Raw genomic sequence first — 21,331 nt, forward strand, 5'->3', positions numbered from 1 at the left:
GAACTCAGAAATCCGCCTGCCTCTGCCTCCCGAGTGCTGGGATTAAAGGTGTGCGCCACCACGGCCAGCTTAAGTCATCCATTTTAAACACATCAAATCGGGATCACATCCTACACCTGTTAAAACAGACTCTCTTGTGTTGGAATCGTGATTCGGAACGTTTTTAAACTCTGCAGATGGGGTTCATTCAGGAGGTGGCTCGGAGGAGCAAGTGCGAGGAATCCCAAGCCTGAGAATCCACAGGAAGCCAGATACAGTTGTGTGACACATGTGTAATCCCAGCACATCTACAAAGGGATGTGAGGCGGAGAGAGGAGAATCATAGAAGCTCATTTACAAGCACCCCCACCCTCACCCACACCCACACATCATACACAGTAGAAAATAACTGTTCCAGACGATTCCAGTGTGCAGGCAAGACTGGAGCTGAGCTAGGCCAGACCTTCTATCAAATGAGCATATTCCAACTCAGGATAGGGTCTCTTCTACTCAGAAACATATGCAAACCCAGACAAAACCCCATTTCAGTCCCTGGAAAAGCTCTAACTAACCCCCCACCCCAAACCTCTGGAGAAGTGTATAGTTCTTTGGGAAAAGAAACACTAAACCTGGTCATAGGAGGTGACATTCTGCAGGGGGACAGAATAGTTAAGCTCTGTGACTTGTATCTTACTCAACTAAGCCATCTCCTGGACCCTAGGTATGGTGCTGTGCTGACACACACACACACACACACACACACACACACACCCAATCCCTGACGCCCCAAACTCACTACCTTGGTTACTTTTCTCTCTTGCAGCCTGTCACCCCACCATCCTAGGCATTGAGCTTCTGACAGCCCATTACACAGTTCCAGCCCCCCAGTTAGAGCCTACGAGAGGAGAGAGTGGCAGACACTTGAGAAACAAGAGAAATTGTCTCGCTCTCTGAGCAGCCAAGCTGGAGCCCTGGTGGGTTGGTGCTGACCAGAGGAGGGAGAGCAGGCCAGGGCAGGAGTGGTGATGAGCTGCTAGCCGATGCTTTGAGTTTCTCATTCCTCTGTCTCCAGAGGCAGACTGTTATTTCTAAAGAGAACTGTTGCAGCCAGACTTCATTGCATGTCAGATCCGGGTACAGAGACTTTAAGAAAGTCTATGTGACTAGTGAGTGGCCTCCTTTCTGCCCACTCGGCCACCTTCCATGTCGGCCTGTGGGAGGAAGGTGTCATAGAAGCCAGGGCTTTTCTTTCTTTCCTTTTCTTGTGGCTCACACTTCTGACATGTTGTATCTGTGTGTAGGTAGGAGATTGTTCTAGGTTTCTTCTGAATCCTTAAGAAACTGCAGGCAGCTGGGCATGGTAGCACACTTTTTCCCCCTTGTGTTCAAACCATTTTATTATTATTATTAGATATTTTCTTCATTTACATTTCAAATGCTATCCCGAAAGTCCCCTATACCCTCCCCCCGCCCTGCTTNCCAACCCACCCACTCCCACTTCCTGGCCCTGGCATTCCCCTGTACTGGGACATATGATCTTGGCAAAACCAAGGGCTTCTCCTCCCATTGATGGCCGACTAGGCCATCCTCTGCTACATATGCAACTAGAGACACAGTTTTGGGGAGTACTGGTTAGTTCATATTGTTGCTCCTCCTATAGGGTTGCTGACCACTTTAGCTCCTTGGGTACTTTCTCTAGCTCCTTCTTTAGGGGCCCTGTGTTCCATCCAATAGATGAATGTGAGCATCCACTTCTGTATTTGCCAGGCACTGGCATAGCCTAACAAAAGATAGCTATATCAGGGTCCTGTCAGCAAAATCTTGCTGGCATATGCAATGGTGTCTGGGTTTGGTGGTCGTATATGGGATGGATCCCCGGATGGGGCAACCTCTGGATGGTCCTTTCTTCTGTCTCAGCTCCAAACTTTGTCTCTGTTACTCAGTGGCACAGTTTTAATCCCAGCACTGGGGAGGCAAGGGCAGGTAGATCTCTGAATTCAGGGCCATCCTGGTCTATAAAGTGAGCTCCAGGACAGCCAGGGCTATACAGAGAAACCCTGTCTTGAAAAAAGAAACTGCAGTCTTCCTTCCCATCCTCTCCAAACGGTTGCCTATCACATGCCCCTCAGTAACTCCCTCATCCCTGGAAAACATTTCGTGGTCCTCTTGATGTGCCCATGGCTGCACCCAGCAGGCAGTGAGGCACCAGGCCATCTCAGAGAGGTTAAAACCCAGGCACTGTGGGCATGCGGTATATTCTGTAATCCCAGCCCTTGAGAGAAAGGAATGTTAGGGAGTTTAAGGTCATCCTCAACTACCTAGTAAGCCTGAGGCAGTCATGAGCTATCTGGGACCCTAAGTACACACAGGGGTTGGGGGAACGGCTGAGGCAGCAAAGTGCTTTTCTTGCAAGCATGAGAACTTGAGTTAAGATCCCCAGCACCTATTAAAAAAAAAAAAAAAAAAAAAAAGCCAGGCACGGTTTGCTTTCCATGGTGATAAAACACCATGCAAATGCAACCTGGCAAGAAAAAGGTTTGTTTTGGTTTACAGGTTATATCCATCACAAAGGCAAGCCAAGGCAGGGAGGAGGGAGGAGCCTGAAGCCAGAACCAAGGCAAAAACAGCCCAAACTCTCTGGCCTAAGGAATGGTACCTCCCATGGTGGGCTGGTACCATGTCTATCAAGATGCTCCACAGACATGCCCACTGGCCAGTCTAATGGAGGCAAGTCCTCAAGTGAGAGGTTCCTCCTTTCCAAGTGTGTCAAGTTGACTACTGCCAACGTTAGGCGACAGATGGTGTTGCACATCTATGATCTGAGGTCTAAGAAAATAGAGACGGGCACCCTGAGGCTCACTGGCCAGCCTGGCTAGCTAAAGGGTGACCCTCCAGGTTCCGTGAGAAAGAACCATAGAACAAGACATCTGATGTTGACCTCTGGCCTCTACTTGCATATGCATGCACATCCCATATGTATGAAGAGTACACACCACAGGCCTGGTGATACACATCTCCCGGGGGAAGGTAGAAGCAAGACGATCTTGATTTGAAGGCCAGCTGGTGAAGCCTGTATTGGCCATATTTACTATGTAGCCTTGTATGACACTGATTTCGAGACTGGGGTCTGAATCTCAGGCCCCATCTCTTCAGTAGTGGGTTTAGGACTCCCCATCATACATAGCCTTGCCAAAGGCTGGAACCCAACATGAGGGATTGTCTGAAACCAGCTTTATGCTTTTTCTCCATGAAGGCAGGAGGCTGGCTTCCTGCCTTTCTATTGGTGTTGAGGAGATGGGAGAGTCCTGGTGGCTCCCCTACCTGGCTTCCAGCCAGCCACTGGCATAGTCTGAGGAACTGAGTGTGTCCCAGATGCTGCCCTGTTGTAAGCACCATACCCTCCTCGTGCCTCCCCCTGCCATCTCAACTGGGTCACCTGATTTTATGTGCCTGTCTGTGGCATTTTGAGTGGGATGCGAAGCTGTGCTCTGCATAGCATCCTTCATCTTACTTGGTTTAGTTTCTAGGCACCAAGAGTTGCTACGAGGCTTAGATAGAAGCCAGGCCCTGCTTCCAGCCAGCCTGGATTCCCAAGAATCTAAAGTCATTCCAGATACACTAACCTCTGCTAATTAACTCCATGCTGGAAACACCACCCCTCTACACTTACCTGCACCCAGTCTCCCAGTCTTCTCCTCCTCCTCCTCCTCCTCTCCCTCCTCTTCCCCTTCCTCCTCCTCTTCCCCTTCCTCCTCCCCTTCCTCATCCTCTTCCTCTCCTTTCTCTTCTTCCTCCTCCTCTTCCTCCTCCTCCTCTTCCTCCTCCTCCTCTTTCTCTTCTCCCTCCTCCTCCCCCCTCCTCTCCCTCCTCTTCTTCCTCTCCCTCCTCCTCTCCCTACTCCTTTCAGCATCCTTATGGGCCTTGGGGTCACACAGATGAAGAACATTACTCAGAACATTACTTTGCCTCTCAGCCGTTCCCTCTAGATTCACACAACTGGTCAATAGTGCTAATGACCAGCAAGAGGAAGTCAAGCTGGCTTCAGGGCAGTGATGTCTGTAAATTCTGCCTACTTGGACACTGCCAGGATTGATTACCCAGCCTCCCATCGATAGAGCCCAAGAAGGAGCATCCGGGAGAGCAGGGCATTTATCCTGATTGCGGTCTTTCTCAGCAAGGTTTGGCAAGTCTTTGGCTAAAGCCCCCACCTAGGACACAAGGCTTTGCAATCCCTTCCATACAGGAGTGGACCAAGAGAAATTTAAAAGAATCGGTCAGGTTTTTGTTCAGTATGTATCCCAGATGGGCCTCGAACTCCTAGTCCTCCTGCCTCAGACAGTCCCTTCTTTTGTGAAAGATGTGACCTTACCAAGGATGACCTTAAACTTCTGATCCTCCTGCCTCTACCTCCCAAATGATAAAGTTACAGATGTGTAGCACCACCCCTGAGCTGGTTATGCAGTGCTGGGGATAACTGAGGGTTTTCCTACGTGCCAGGCAGGTACTCTGTCAGCTGAACTACATCCCTACCCCCCACCAGAGCCCCACAACTGCTGGGGTTATTCAGCATATTCAGGTGGCCCACCACACCCGAATTCTTGGAGAGTTTTGCTTTGGCTTCATGAGAGGATTCTAGAACCTCATCTCATACATCCTACAGCTGAAGGAGACAGAAGCTGCTCCAGAATGCAAAACATAAAAGGAGAATCTAGAGAGACGGCTCAGAGGTTAAGGGCACTGTCTGCTTTTGCAGAGGACCCAGGTTCGATTCCCAGTACCCGCATGATGGCTATCAACCATCTGATTCCAGGGTATCTGATATTATTGTCTGGTCTCAGCAGGCACAAGGTACATACATAGTGCACAAATACACATGTATACAAAACATCTACTTACACACACAATAATAATAATAATAGTTGTTATTATTATTATTATTATTATTATTTTAGTAAAAAGAAGCAGGGTACAGTGGTACATGCCTGTAATCCCAGCACTTGGAAGGTAACAGCAAGGCCATTAGGAATCAGGTCAGCCCTGGTTACATCGTGAGTTTGGGACCAGTCTAAGCTACCTGGGAACTTGCTGCAGAATGGAAACAGGAAGCTGGAAAGATAGTGGTTAAGAATGCTTGCAGCCTTTCCAGGAGACCTGAGTTTGGGTCTCAGCATCTATATATGGCTCCTAATTGCCAGTAATCCCAGCTTCAGGGGATCTGATTCCATCTTTTAGACAAGGGTGCACACGTGCACACTTAAAAAAAAAAACCAAAGAACAAACAACAAAAAAACCCCTTTAAAACAGCAACAAAATGTTATATAAGAGTTTGGAGGGGGCACCAAGGAACATGGCCAGAGGTGGCCTTTGAGCTAGAATTAGAGGAGCAGCAGGATGTAAGGAGGTCCCCAGCTCTGAGAGGAAGTGTAGGCCAGAGTGACAAGGCCTTTTCCATTATTAGTGATAGAGTGATATGCTCTGGCCCAGGGAACCGCATTTGACGCAGACACACTTGGTGTTCTCATCCTGAGGCACAGACCATTCTCCATTCTCCATTATCTCACCGCCTCGGCCTCTCGTTCAGATGCGGGGAGTATAAATGATCTTTCTTAAGCTTCATCCCAGAGCTCCTGACTGGCATCTCAGGCTTGTCACCTGTAGTGAAACTGCTCCGGTTTGTCAATTGTGCCAGCGTTGACACGGTCTGCAGCTCCACAGCTCCTACCTCAGAGCTGCTTGTCACTCTAGCTGGAGAGCAGCAAGCCAGCCGCTCTGTGCTTTAAGAGGATTCAAAGAAAAGCTTAGACATGCAGGTAGGTATGGAAGAAGCAGGGACCAAAGTAGCCAGCATCTCGCTGGGCCTGGAGTCCCTAGCTGTCCTCCAAGGCTGGGCTGCAGCACCCAGCAAGCTGTGGCAGGGAGATCCTTTCCAGGGACACCAGCCACTGTGCAGACCCCTCGAGTCCCAGGTAGAGAGACAGAGAAGTCATGAAGTCCACCATGGAGATAGGTCTTAGCAGTGCCCCAGTTCAGTCCCCACTAGAGAACTGAGGCAAGAGCTTTGGTCTTCAGTGTCAGGAAGAAAGGTAGAATGGTTTAGCAGATCTGAGCACCGTCTCTGAGGTGGGAGCACTGTGACAGTCGAGGTGACAAGGCCTAGAGAAGGTTGATTAGTGTCTCCCTTTGTCCCTGTCCCCTCAGGTGGATGTTAGGATCAGGGTCTGTCCTTCCTGTTTGATACCCTGCCTTGACAACCTTGGTCATCAAGAATCTGGGGCTCAGTTTCTTTATCTGTGAAGTGGATCTGTGGTGGTTTGAATGGAAATGGCCTCCAGGAGCCATGGTGGAGGAAGTGTGTTGCTGAGGGCAGACATTGAGGTCCCAGAGGCTCAAGCTAGTCCCGGTGTCTCTTCCTGTTCCTGTGGATCAAGATGGAGAACTCTCAGCTCCTTCTCCAGCACCGTGTCTGCCTTGGCGCTACCATGCTTCCTAGCGTGATAATGGACTAAACCTCTAAGATGGGAAGCCAGCCCCAATTAAATGTTTCCCCTTGTTAGAGGTGCCTTGGTCATGGTGACTCGTCACAGCAATAGAACCCTAACTAAGACAGGATCATTGTGAAGAACCTTTTAGAACAGGGCGTCAGCCTTCAGTTTCTAGAAGTATCTTTCTGCTGGGCCCTCTTAGAGAAGCTGCCACGCTCCTGTGTAACAGGCACTTAGAAGCAGCTTTTGCTAAAAGGATTGACTTCTCGCTTGGACTTACAGGTCACTCAAAGCAGGACAAAAGCCTGCCATCTCTGCCTTTATCTGTGTCTGTCTCCTTGACTTTTACTCCTGTCTGCCAGGCTTGTTAATCACTTAGGAACGCTCGCCGATTCCAGCGCACAGGCACACACACACACACATACACACACTCTCACAAGCTTTTTGAGGCTGACAACACAGAGATGAGTCACTCTCCTACCTTGGATTCCAGGAGCAGCAAAGGCTGGCAGGACAGACAATCCCTGTGCCCCTCCCCTCAACATGTAGGCATCCTCAACTGGGAGCCCGTCATCTTGCCAGAACTGTATGGGTCCCAGTCAGTGATGGTTGCATTTGACAGTTGAATAATTCATTTCTGAGACCCCACTGAAGGACTAGAGTGAGATAAGCTTCACCAGGATCCCTTAATTATACGCATGCCTTTTGTCCCTACCCCAGTTCTTTCTTTATTCAAATGTAAATGTCTCACTTGTACTCATTAATAAGGGATATGGACTCAAATCTGTACCAGAATTCTATAAATGAAGACCCGTCTGTCTATGCAACCACGCTCTGAAACCTTTTGCTGTGGCTAGTGTTTAGTTATCATTGGTTTTGTTTTACTTTAAATTGTCAGGCCAAGAACTACATCGAGCCCATTTATACTGCACAGAGAGACTGGATGACATTTGAAAGAGTCTAAACTGTTATTTGCTTCCTGTGGTCTGAGAATCAACTTGGCCTCTGTTCTTTTTTTTTTTTCTTTTAGCTTTAGAAAAATAATTTTTATCATTTTATATATATGGGTGTTTTGTCTGCATGTATGAGTGTTCCACGTTAGTGCTAGGTGCCCCCACCCCCACCCCGGGGCCAGAAGAGACCATGTGATCCCCTGGGACTGGAGTTATAGATGCTTGTGGGCTGCTGTGCGGATGCTGAGGATCAAACACAGGTCCTCTAAAGAGCAGCCAGTGCTCTTAACTGGTGAGCCATCCGCAGCCCCAAGATTTATTTTATTTTTAGTTGTGCCTTTATGGGGAGGTCTTCCTGCAGAGGTCAGAAGAGGGCCTTGGGTCCCCCTGGAGCTGGAATTACCAGTGGTTATGAACCCCCTGGGGTGGGTGCTAGGAACCAGATTCCAGCCCTCAGCAAGAGCATCAAGCACTCTTAACGCTGAGCCGTCTCTCAGTTCTTAGGCAGATCCAGCGGTGAGAGGCAAACTGAAACAGTGTCCGTGAGCCTTGTTCTTAACAAGGAAAAGACATACCCGCCAGGGACTTGAGGTACAACTTTTAAAAGGTTGTCCCTCCTTTCAAAAGGACTGTCTGTGGTGGGAGAGACAATTCAGTGGGTAAAGTCACTTGCCACCAACCCTGATGGCCTGAGTCTGATCCCTGGGGCCCACATGGTGAACATAAAAGCTGACCCTGGCAAGTTGTCCTCTGACCTTCACAGGTGCTACAGTGTGTGTGTGCGCGCGCGTGCGTGCGCGCGCGTGCTAAATAAATGTGATGATTTTTTTTTAACGTCTACATGGTGGGTGAGCCAACAGTTAAAGGGCAGTGATCCCGGGCCAGCTTCGAAAGGGAAAGATTTACCATGCTGATATTGCAGGGAAATCCTAGATGACCGAGATCGATACTGTCAGGAACGTCGGCCACAGGAGAAGGGTGTGTGTGTGTGTGTGTGTGTGTGTGTGTGTGTGTGTGTTCAGAACTGGGTCTGAGTGGAGAAACAAAATAATCCCTCCTCTTTTGTGGGGTAAGCTGTAAGTTGCCATGGCCTGAGACCCTCAGTTGCCATGGCAAGAGGAGGCCATTTCTGCTCAAAGCTGTCCCCTAGGGAAGGCAGAGGTGGTTGCTAAACTACAGGAGTCAGATTTCCTGAAGCAGATGGGGGTGGGGGGGTGGTCCTGGAAGAGGCTGGGTCCCTTCCAAGTCAGGATGCTTCCAAGTATGAACTGGAGTACGGAGGCCCTCAGCAAACACCCCGGGGTTGGAGATAATTGCATAAGAGAATTCCTTCCAAGGGTTAGGGTTTATTTAGTAAACTTCAGAGATGGCAGAGGACATGGGGGTAATAGAGCTGTCAGCATGTATGACGGAACTCAGGGATGCCCACTTCTGTGGAGTTCTCCTTCCCCTAGGGTGAGCCTCTGTCAATGAGAACAGCTCAAACCAATCAGTGTGTTTATAGATGACCAGGGCGAGCCAGCTTGTGTGCACGGTTCCCATGGCTGGTGACCCCCACCATGCCAGTGAGGGCAACCCAGACTGGTTGCTGTTGGGTCCTAGGCAGTTTCAATGACTTATTTAGCATATAATTTCTCGTCAGGAGTTCGAATGATGGCAGCTCTGGGCATGGCTATGGCTGATCTTTTTGTCTGTTTGTTTTTGTTTTTCAAGACAAGGTTTCTCTGTGTAGCCCTGGCTGCCCCAGAACTCACTCTGTAGACCAGGCTGGCCATGAACTCAGAGGTCCCCCTACCTCTGCCTCTTGAGTGCTGGGATTAAAGGCATGTACCACTATCCAGCTGGCTGTAGCTAATCTTGTTTGGCCTCTGACCTTTCTGTTCCATTATTTGTGTGAGATGTGCTTTCTAGGCCAGACTCAGGGGAGACCCAGTCAAGTCTCCTCTACACTTGGCCAATCTTCTTCTTGTGGTTTGGGTTTTTTGTTTCTTGTTTCTTGTTTTTGTTTTTGTTTTTGTTTTTGTTGTTTTGTTTTGTTTTTGATACAGTGTTTATCCATGTAGCCCTGGCTGTCCTGGAACTAGCTCTCTAGTTCAGGCTGGCCTCAAACTCAGAGATCACCTTCTGTCTCCCTAGTGCTGGGATGAAAGGCGTGGGACACCACACCTGGATGCAGCTGCTCCATCTTTAATCTTGCCGACAGCCTCTCTCTCTCTCTCTCTCTCTCTCTCTCTCTCTCAAAAGATTTATTTATTTCATGTATGTAAGTACACACTGTCTTCAGGCACACCAGAAGAGGGCATCAGATCCCATTACAGATGGTTGTTAGCCACCATGTGGTTGCTGGAAATTGAACTCAGGACTTCTGAAAGAATAGTCGGTGCTCTTAACCGCTGAGTCATCTCTCCAGCCCCAGCATTACTTTTGTCTGTGCATCTGAAGGCCAGCACTTTGGGAATGTGTCTGTGCAGCTCAGAGACTTCTCATCAAGCCTTTGAACTCTCTCTCCATGTTAAAATCATTCATTACTGATCGTGTTGATATTTGCACGTCTGCGCTAGTGGTTGGCTGCAAGAAGGCCTTCTGTTCCCTTTCCCTGGCTCAGCATCCCCTCTCTTCCTCATCAGATCTTCCTAATGCTGATTAATTACCTCTCCACTCTGCCTTCACCTCATCTCTTATCTCTTATCTCTTTAATCTGCGTATCAGACAGGATGCCCAGCCTAGCCTGTTGGTAGTGCGGGAGCGTGGGATTTCACACTAACACTCCAGTTATATCTGGGCCTTCGTTTCCCTCTGTGCCCCATGGAAGTTTGTATCAATGAAATGACTTGACCTCATTAAGCCAAACACAAGGGGGTTTCCTGATTCCTGGTGATGGGGCGTAGGGGGTTGTGTTGCCTGGTTACCTCCTCTCAGCCGCTGTCTAGAAACGAATGAGCCTTTATCTTCTTGCCACTATCCCCACAGTCAACAAGGAACAGCAAAGAGTTTGCCCGGCTGTAGCAGGTGTTCAGCTGGAAGTACAAGGAAGTGGGTGGGCACTGACAGACATCAATCACGTTTGCTTTCCATCCACTGGGGGGGGGGGGATGTTTGACCTGCATTCTGGCCTCTCCTAGCCTGTTGGAGATCACCCTGTCCTTCCTTCCATCTGCAGTAGTTCCTACTTATCAAGCAGGAGGTGATACTCCAACATGGATCTTGTAGGCTGTCTTCTTGCTGGGTTTCACTGTGCAAGCTAAAGAAGGCAGCACAAGCCGGATTGTAAAGTGCTTGGGAAATGGCAGAAAGGACACAGGGCCAGTAGCCAGCCCGCCTGCCATCATATGCCCCCTGCTTTATTACTTAGTTGTGTGCCCCTTCATGAGTCTTTTAACCTCTCTGGACCTTGTCCTACCTAGTAGATCATGTTAATCATGGTCCTGAGAACGGGGAGGGCTGGGGAGGTAGTTGGGCAGCTGAGATCTGGTATGCACTTGCTGAAGACTGGAGTCTGGATATGAAGCTATCAGTATTGAGTGATTCACAATACCTCCATAGCCTACTTCAGAGCCTGGCTTCAGGCTGCCAACTGTTAGGAGGTACAGACAAAAGGATCCAGAATTCTGTCATTCTTGGCTACATAGCACACTCAAGGCCAGCCTTCAATACACGAGTCCCTGAAGAAAAATAAAAACAAGTAATAACAACCAAAAATTCTATCAGCAACAAAACTCAGCTTAGCCCAGAGGTCCCAGAAGCCTGTGTCATTGCAAAGTCCCATTTGGTTAGACCTGTGCTAGCCTTAACTGCTTTGGGGAAAAGAGGCCCCTGGGAAGTCCCATAGGCGTGGAGCCACCCACTTATCAGGCATAGAGCCTTTAGGTCGCTTTCTCCCAACCTATGCCTACAGTAGCATGCCCCTTGTAGAAGATGCTTTGGAGCCCATTTGGCCCCTGCTCTGCTCAGTAACCAAATATCCCCAAGCTAGGTTTTTCTGGCTTCAGGCTCCCCATCTGTGAAGTGGGCAGAGAGGCGGGTCCCTGAGCTGCCCTGGTTTCCTGGGCTCCGGCACCTAGACAGAGAAAGAGTGACCAGAGCTAGTAGCCTCTCTTTGTTTTCATCCTAGCAACCGAGCCTAGAGGGGAGGGTAGCATCTGTTGCTCTGGGAGCCTTCAGGGTCCACCACCTCCTGGCCATAGAGCCCTGGGCGCTATTCACCATCCCCAAAGGACTTATGGTGTGTGTCAGGAGGGAGAACAAGGGATCTCCATGAAGGTCTGGGGTGTATCTTTGCCATGGATATGGGAGTAGTCAGGCCTGACAGCCTCAGGGGAGGCAGGCTGACCAGAGCTAGGGTCCAGGAACCTTCAAAGGCAGCCTTCACAAATCCTTTGATGGAGCCATTGACTGTGTTCCTCCTGGCAGGCAGCCAAAGGCATTCTCACGCTAGCCTTTAAGGGCAACTGATGCGGCCTCTATGTCCATCACTGGCAGAGGACAGGGGAAGATGCAGCAAGGAACAGGCCATGGTACACTTGGCTGCAGTTCAAGCAGGTGATTAGATATGTTCAAAGCCTTGTAAATGGATCCCACAGCATGCCTTAATACATCCCAAAATGATGGGCGCTTGCCAACCCACAGAGCCGGGGCCAGGGGCGGAAGTATAAAACAGAACACTTGCTTGTGAGCTCAGCACTACAAAATACAAAAAAACAAAAGCCAGCAGCCAGTTTGAAGGGGCTCCCACAGGCCAGATCTGGAACAAACTGAGTAGCAAATTCATTAAACACGGCAGCCCTAAATCAGTAGAAGCATAGGCATCTCTGTTAAGAACCAGATGGGCGTCCAGGAAAGACAGCCTGTGTTATACAGGGCAAGGCTGAGCAACTCGGGGCATTGGAAAGCCGTCGCCCTGCAGTTATCATGAAGATGGATATGGCAAGAACCATCTGCAGACCCCAAGGCCATGGCAGTGGGTGGGAACCATTGATGAGGAGACTCTGCTTGCCTGTTCTTAAATTGTGTCCCCACAGAGTTCTAGTTATTTGCAAATGAGGAGGAAAAAAACCCCCACCCAACGGCAGTTAATTATATGGTGGAGGAATCTAGCACCATACTGACAAGAGTGGTCACAACAACCTTCAAGGCGACTGTGCAACTGTGCACCTGCGCAGGTGCACAGCTGAGCATCTGTAGGCTTACAGCTGAGCATCTGTGTCCCCATAGAACCCTGGGGAAAAGGAAAGTAAGGCTCAGGACAGGGCTAGAAACTACTGTGGAGGAAAGCTGGGCTGTCTATGGGCTTGCTGATACATTGTAGCCATTCATCTGTTTGTTTGGTTGGTGTTTTTTGTTTTGTTTTGTTTGTTTGTTTGTTTGTTTGTTTTTGAGACAAGGTCTATCTGTAGAGTCCTGGCTGTCCTGGAACTGGCTCTGTAGACCAGGCTGGCCTCGAACTCACAAAGATCCGCCAGCCTCTGCTTCCTGAGTGCTGGAATTCAAGGCATGCGCTTACCACAGCCTGGCATTAGTTTTTGTGCTTATGTCTTGTGGGCGGGGTATACACCACAGTGTCCATGTAGAAGTCAGAACTAGTGAATATCAGCTCTCTTCTTCCTCCACGTGGGCTCCAGGAGCTTAACTCAGGTTCTCAGGTTGCAAGTCCTTTAGGAGGTGAACTATATTCTCAGCCACCCCATTTCAGACGGTACTGGAACTTAAATCAGGTCATTACTACCTATATTTTTGACAAAGTGCCTTCGGTGTGTTTTGAGGGAGGCCCTGTTGTCCTTAGATGAATTGAATGGGTGATAACTTGAAACCTGATTTCTTCGTTGTACACATTAACATTTGGGACCCTAAGCTATGTATGATTCCTGAGAAGCCCAGCTTGTGCTTGACCATCCAGGGCACTCCTATAGGCATGTGACACAGGGGACGTGATGTAGGGAGTCCTGATGATGTCACATTTTGAGCCAGTATAGCCACGAAGGGCCATTGTCTTGTCCAGGTCCTCATGGTCTACAAGTGGTGAGTGGATAAAGCATATTTCTGCTTTAAGGACTCCTCAAGGGCACAAGTAGCCCAGGCTAGCCTCGAAGTCCTTATGTAACTGAAGATGGTCGTGAATTTTCTGATGCTACCACGGCTACGTCCCAAGTGCTGAGGTCACAGGTGTGTGTCTCCACAACTGGTTTATCCATCCCTAGGACTGAGCTCACAGCTTCAAGCAAGCTAGGCACATACTCTTATCAACTGTGTCACATCACCGGCCTCGAAACCAGCTTTTTTCTTAATCACTGTATTGCAATGTACCACATGCCACACATTTCCTACATGGAAAGTGTACAGTTCGGTGGACTTCAGCATGGTATATTACTAATTTAAAACCTTGTGCCACAGGACCAGCAAAATAGCTCTGTGGGTAAAGGCATTTACTGCCAAGCCCGATGATCTGATGACAGTCTCAGAGAGCCACATAGTGAAAGGAGAGACCAGTTTGGGATGGTTGTTCTTTACAAGTGCTCAGTTGCACTCACACATACATATATACTCACACACATATATATACTCACACACACACACACACATATATACTCACACATACGTATATACTCACGTGCATGTATACTCACATGCATATATATTACATGCATATATATACACTCACATGCATATATACTCACACACATATATACTCACATGTATATATACTCATACACATATATACTCACATATACATATACTCACATGCATATATACTCATGCATCTATACTTATATACATATATATTCACATGCATATATACAAATATGTAAATAAATGTATATAATATCGCAAATAAATATAAAAAATGGTAGCAACTGTAAATGACATAAAGTTTGCCATCATGACGATTTTCAGTGTTCCTTCGGTGGCACTGACTGCTCCCGTGACAGTGTGCGGCCACCACCACCATCCACTTCCAAGATGGATGCCTCACCCTGACTTCTTCCGGCTCTGGGAGTCTGTGCTCTGCTTGTTGTCCCTGACTGTTGAAGATGCCGAATGGGACTCTGTACCCACCCTCTTTCAGCAGCACTGTATTTGCAGAGCTGATTTGGGTTAAAGCATGTGTCTGAATGCTGCTGTTTTTGACAGCAGGCTGCAATTCCATGCATGTCATTCGCATGCTCCTCTGTGTGTTGGTTGATTCTAGGCTGTTGTGACCTGCCCCAACCTGCAGGACTTAAACAACAGGGATCTCAAGGGAAGGGAGCAACAATAACAAATTTGGGATCAGGAGACGCAAAGGAAGGAGACAGGACAAAAATTCTGTTCAAGTCTCATTTACTTTTAGGAAATGGAGGGTTTATAAAGCTGAAAACCAGGCTCGGGTGCACAGGCCAAACCAGTGTTATTGCTTGGTAACACATTGATGCCAAAGGAATGTCCCCGTTGTAAAATGTCCAGAGAGCCCCCTGTCATAAAGTGTCCCGAGTTAACAGCAACAAGATAGAAGAAACAAAGAATGTTAGTTAATAGATGATGGCCCAGGGACAAGATGGAGACTGAGATTCCAGGGGCTTTTCGGCCCCAATAGTGACCAGCTCTCTTCTTTTCTTTATGCAGCAGGACATTGGAGCCTACATAAGCGTAAGATTATGAGCCGGGCGTGGTGGCGCACGCCTTTAATCCCAGCACACGGGAGGCAGAGGCAGGCGGATTTCTGAGTTCGAGGCCAGCCTGGTCTACAAAGTGAGTTCCAGGACAGCCAGAGCTATAAAGAGAAACCCTGTCTCGAAAAACCAAAAAAAAAAAGAGTAAGATTGTGGCTTATACGGAGATTCTGTCTGCCAGAAACCTGATTCAATCCCCACTTAGCTACTTGCTGTTTTGGAAGCAAGGTCTTGTGTAGCCCATGCTGCTGTCAGATTCATTCACTATGCAGTAGAGAGTGACCTTGAACTCGTAATCTTCCAACCACTACTTCCCAAGTGCTTGGGTTGTAGCATGTGCATCCGTGCCCAACCTGGGGCCTCCTTTATACGGCCCTCCGTTAGCCTGCATGGTGGCGCACGCCTTTAATCCCAGCACTTAGGAGGCAGAGGCAGGCCGACTTCTGAGTTCGAGGCCAGCCTGGTCTACAAAGTGTGTTCTAGGACAGCCAGGGCTACACAGAGAAACCCTGTCTCGAAAAACAAAAAAAAAAAAAAAAAAAAAAGGCCCTCCTTTATAAAGGGATAGGACCCCTGAGCTGAGTCCATTCTCAGTGGTCCATGAGCATCAGAGGCCCTGGTCTCTCTGTATGCTCCAAGTCTTTCCATTTTGTCTTTCTTCCCACCCTGCTGGTCCCCATCTCTCTAACCTGTCCCCTCTCTTCCCAACAGATGTTCCAGTGGAGAAGCTGGCCGCCATGCCAGCTCTGCGAGTCATCAACCTGCGCCTCAACCCCCTGAGCGCCGACGTGCGTGTGATTGCCCCGCCGCTCATCAAGTTTGATATGCTCATGTCTCCAGAGGATACACGGGCCCCTCCGCCTTAGGACACACTCCTTGTGCTCACCCAGCAAGGGACAAAGGATACTGGCCTGCCACCCTGAGAGGAGGAAGGCCCATGGGAAGCCAAGCTTGGGGAGCGGGGTGGGTGGGCCAGGCAGCATACAGAGGGAGGGGCACAGCTAAGCCAGGGTGGGTAGCTTAGCACTGTAGTGAGCCCTGGTGCTCCAGAGGGAAGAGGGAGGTGAGGCTAGAGCCTAGGTTCAGGGCCATCACAGCTGCTGAGCTGACTTGGGTAGGTCTCTTGCTCTCTCTGAGCTTGGTTACTTGGGAGGAGGAAAAATTGCGGCAAGCCTTTCCTGTCTGGGACCCCTCAGAGGTTCTGTCTCCACATCATCGGACGCCCTCTAAGCTCCTGGATGAGCCTCGCTGGGCATTTGATGGACCTTATGATTTGAAGCCTGGTTTCTAGTGTGAGAGTCAATCGCCATTCTGAGAGGAGACCACCTCCATCTATTTATTGCCTTCTGAACACAGTGACACCCATCATGGTGCCATGTCCTGGCCATCAGGGTCCCTGGACTGGTCAGAGCCTGAGCCCAGACATTGGTTGGGCCTTGTGGCACGAGTATTTATGAAGAACCCCACAGACATCTGGCCAGCTCATCCTTCCTTGTCCCGAGACATTGTGTGAAGGACTTTCTACACACTCCGTTCTATCCCTCCCTGCAAATGGCCTGGCCTGGTCAGACATTACCCACAGGGCCATAAGAGAGGTGGCCCAGAGAAGACAAAGCCACCTGCATGTGATGACTGGGATCCAAGGTCCTTAGGTGACCTCCTTCACCCTGACCTTCCTCTTGTGACCTCCCTCGGATGACAACCTGGTTGCCTCGCCCTGGCTCAGTACCACCAACCTCAAGGCTGTCACCATAATGACCTGCCATCTTGATGACCTTTGCCTGTGGTCTAAGGGGTCACCAGCTGTCCCAGTGTGCCCAGAACGGTGGCATTTACCAGGAGGCAGCTGGGCCCTTGCCCCCTGCTAAGGCCTGTGCTTGGGGACATCCCTGACCCCCCTCAATCTCCATGTGTCTACCTCCTCACCTGAACAGCAGGCCTATCAGCTGCCCCCGGTCCTGGCTGGTCTACACCTTTGTATAGGTCTGTGGAGGCCCCAGGACACAGGCAGGGCTAGGCCACTTTGTCTCCAACATTTTGTCTTTAGAACCCAAACTGTTGTTCAGAGCAGAAACCCACCATGGAGTTTGTCCAGGTCCGCGTCTCTTCACAGTGTTCCTGGCTCTCGGTAGGGTTGCCATGGGAGCACTGCTGGTATCATGGCTGTGTATCCTAGAAGAAACCTTGCCCATTCCACTCTCATCCCTAGGCCAGCCTGCCAGATGAGGAGGTAGACACAGGGCCCAAGCAAGGGCTGGGTACAGCCCGGACTGGAATGGCTCCTCCACCACCACCACCCCCACCCCCCCGTGTCTCTGAGTTGGGGGTTTCACCTTGTAGAGGAAGAGGGATACAAGAGCCTGGCAACTCTTAAGTGTTGATAGGCTCACAGCAGCTTGCTAAAAATGCAGCCTCCAGGGGTGTATACCTGAGATCCGGCACATGGTGGGGCTGAGACCATAGGATTGTGGAGGTGAGGTCAGCCTATGCTGTATAATGAGAGCCTATCTCAGTGCAACAAAAGCAGACAAAGTAAAAGAAGAAGAGTGTCAGACATGGTGATGCCCCCTTATAATCCCAGATCTCCGAAAGTAGAAGCAGGAAGGAAGGTCAGGAGTTCTAGGCCAACCTTGGCCTAGACTAAAAGAATCCCCGGGGCCGGAGAGCTGGCTCCGAGGTTAAGAGTACTGACTGCTCTTCCAGAAGTCCTGAGTTCAAATCCCAGCAATCACATGGTGGCTCATAGCCATCTGTAATGGGGGATCCGATGCCTTCTTCTGGTGTGTCTGAAGACAGTGACAGTGTATCTATATACATGAAATTAAAAAAAAAAAAAAGAGTCCCTGGGCTGTGTGAGACACAGTTCCATTTCAGTAAAGAGGAAGCTAAAATGCAGGATCTCAGACCTTACACTGGCCTTCAAAGTTAGAGTTAGTTCTTGTCCCAGCAAGTACAGTAGCTGATTTCTTCCAGGAATGTCATAGTTTGAGCATCAGCAGAGGGCCTAGGCGGCGACCTGGGTGTGTGCAGAGTGAAGGCTGGCCCTCCTCCTTGCTTCCATAGATCTGAGTATATGTTCAGCCTCCCCCAGCTCCGCCCTGGGAGACCCCTGTGTCTCAGATCGTTTCCCCATCTTTGTGTCTCTACAACGGTCGAGATAGTGATCGCCAGGTGATGGTTAGGCATGCCCTGTCTTCCCACTCTACCTCTGGCTATCCCTGCATGCCAAGCGGGGTTGCTCCTGGTAGTTGTTCTCTATGCTGCCTAGACATTATGATCTGGCCTGTCTGGGCAAGCTTGGGCAGTCAGAACCCTCCAGATCCAGGCTCACAGTGTGAAGAAGTCCCATACTTCAGTCTGCAATAAAAGATGCTGTGCTAATCTCATCCGCTGGTGCTTGGTGTCTTTTTTTTTTTTTTCCTTTTTCTTTTTTTCCTTTCTGGGTGTATATGTGTGGTATTTGATTTATTCTTCCAATACAAACTCCCAGGAATGAGGGCAGGGTGTCACCTACCAACCTTTAAGGGGAAAGCTTGATTCTCTGAACGACAGGACAGTGGCTGTATGGTCATTAGATCAGTTGGCCTGCCTGTCTGCCTGTGTCCTTAGGAGCAAGGTGTGGCCTGGGGGGGGGGGGCAGGCATTCCCTCAGAGAAGGAGTTGGTGAGGAAGTTCATCAGACCCACAGTGTGAGATACCAGCTGCTTTCCCAGCCATTTGTATACAATTATATAGGCTAGAGAATGTTAACAGAGAGGCTCCATCTCTGTGGTTACAAGGAAGCCATTATCCATGCTGGGTGAAGTCATCCACACTCTGTAAAGAAACCAAATACGCAGTGATTTCCCCAGATTTAACCTTAGTGGAACCAGACTTTGGTCTGACAGGGGTGGAGAGGTAGACATTGTTTACATCTGCCCCAGGGGAGGAATTCTCAAAACCACAAGGTAAAGAAAGCTGCTTTGGGGCAGGCACCCAGAATGGACAGCCTGCAGCAGCACCCTGCTGAACAATAGGAAGACGTGGGCCCGGAGGGGACTGTCTTGTGGGAAAAATGAACAGCTCACAGTCAGCCCCTACTGTGCCAGACATTGTCTCCCACTCCTCCGGGTCCCTGGTGCTGTGAGCCGAGTCATGGACTAGGAGAGCTGGATGCTGGTTACAAGTGCAGCAACTCGGCTCACTTCAGATTCAGGGCTGAAGCTCTCAGGCTGGTGCTGCCCAAATAAACCCCCCTGGTGACTTTGATGTCCCAGCTGGAGAGCTGCTGTTCTAGGTTCAAGCTTTTTTTTTTTTTTAGGTTAAATTGGCCAACTTGAATTTATTGAATTGTAAAGCCAGATGCACCACAGTTTGTTATTGAAGAGGCACAGAAAGTGCTCAGCAGGTACCAGGCTCATCATGGCTGTTAACGTGTTATAATCCCTTGGTGCTGTCTTAGCAGCTGTGTGATTTCCAGAAATCAGTGCCCCCTCCAAGCCTTGGTTCCCAGCTGCAGAATGGAGGGGCTGTGCTAGGAGATTGCTAGGGAGCTTGCTGCAACTCACATGATCCCTGTTTCTTGGACTCTTAAGTGTTCTGCCATTAAATGCCCCCCTGCAAACCAGGCCTTTCTTGTCAACCAGCTCTTAGGACTTCTGACTTGCTGGCTGACAGACAAGCCTCCCTTGCCCTTCTTGTAGCGAGTTTCCTCTGAGACTGCGGAGTCTGGATTTTAGGCAGGTTCTTCCATGCAGACAGAAAGCATTGAGCAAGACAGGGTGATTACAGTGCAGTTAAGACGGGTGGACTGGACATGTGCTGGGTGGTGGTGGCACACACCTTTAATCCCAGTACTGGGGAGGCAAAGGCAGGTGGATCTCTGGGTTCTAGGCCAGCCTGATCTATAGAGTGAGGTCAAGGACAGAGAAACAAATGAAGATGGGTGTGCACATGGTAAGGGAGCAATCAGGGGCAGAGGAGTCAAAGAGTTTTAGCATTTTCGTTGCTATTAATGCAGTCTGACACCTCCTTTAAGTGATTCTGAAATTTTCTGAGTTGAATAGGATGTTTGTTGCTTTTGTTTTCTGGGTCAGAGGTTCCTGGGATGAAATGGCCGTATCTAAGATGATAGACTAACAGAGTGCGGCGTGCTGGAGACAGCACAGTGTGAGAGGGTTTGCATTGTTAGCTTTCCAGAACATAGCATGAGTCCTACCTTGAAGCTACTCTTTGCTTGAAATGTGCTCATCCCTTCTCAGAAAGCCAAGGAATGGGAGAGTTGCCATTTACCTCAGTGGATTCCTGGAAGAGGAGCCAAGGGCAGAAAGGGCGGTGTTGCAGTTGCCAGTTAATCTCTACTCAAATGGACCACACTACACCACCCAATGTTCTGGGTTCTCGAATGAAAGACACACACACACTCCACACACACACAGAGCCTAATATTTTAATATGTCTTAAACAGCTTAATGGCTGGGCCACTCCCAAACCTCCATGTGGCTAACACCTCCCCTCCGATATTCCTGCGTTATTACTTACTAAAATCTATATTCCATCTTTGTTGCCCTAGACCCAGTGGGGTGGGGGGCCCTGGGGCCGCTCTTCCTGACTCTGGTCCTTTGCCCAGGAATCCTAAAGTCCCGCCTCTGTCTCCCTGCCCAGCCATTAGCTGCTGGCAACTTCGCCAATCAAAACCAACTGGGGGAGGCCAGGGACCCTTGGCATTTTACCTTCAAATTCTTGTGCAATTTTGGGGACCCAATTAACATAATACAAGCATTAAACCAAATCCACCACAGGGCAGGCCTAGGATAAGAGGTAGGTTTGAGAGAAAAAAGCTCTCAAACTGCAAGACCATGCTTTCAGTCTCTGCTGGGCTCTCCGGGCCAAGCAGGTCAGACCCATCCCTAAGAAAGGTGACACTGGTCTGGGTGTGGTGGCACACATGTTTAATCCCAGCATTCAAGAGGCAGAGATAGGTGAGTCTCTGAGTTCAAGACCAGCTTGGTCTGCAAAGAGAGGTCCAGGTCAGCAAGAGCTATAAAAAGAAACTATGTCTCAAAAAAAGAAAAAAAAAAGGAAAGGAAGGAAGGAAGGAAACACAGGGCACTAGTGCTCATGAATTCTCAACATCTAGTTGTCCCAGGAAGGGACCTGTTTTAGATTTTTAAATTTTACTTTAAGAGTGTTTTGCTGGGCTGGCGAGATGGCTCAGCGGGTAAGAGCACTGACTGTTCTTCCTAAAGTCCTGAGTTCAAATCCCAGCAACCACACGGTGGCTCACAACCATCCG

General features: G+C 49.3%; 1 protein-coding gene across 2 annotated transcripts in view; it reads left to right on the top strand.

Annotated features, from left to right (window-relative positions):
• The window catches only part of Lrrc20 (leucine rich repeat containing 20), a 105,774-nt gene extending 87,332 nt beyond the window's left edge, over positions 1–18,442 (top strand). The window contains exon 5 of one of the 2 annotated variants that reach the window (XM_021174314.2): positions 15,769–18,442. In XM_021174314.2, coding sequence (XP_021029973.1) covers positions 15,769–15,923 — 155 coding nt within the window. In that variant the 3' untranslated portion in view covers positions 15,924–18,442. The remainder of the gene's footprint in view (positions 1–15,768) is intronic. The other variant, XM_021174315.2, reaches the window with a different exon arrangement.
• The last annotated feature ends 2,889 nt before the right edge of the window (positions 18,443–21,331 follow it).

Source organism: Mus caroli, chromosome 10 (assembly GCF_900094665.2).
Source record: "Mus caroli chromosome 10, CAROLI_EIJ_v1.1, whole genome shotgun sequence".
Classification (NCBI taxonomy): Eukaryota; Metazoa; Chordata; class Mammalia; order Rodentia; family Muridae; genus Mus; species Mus caroli.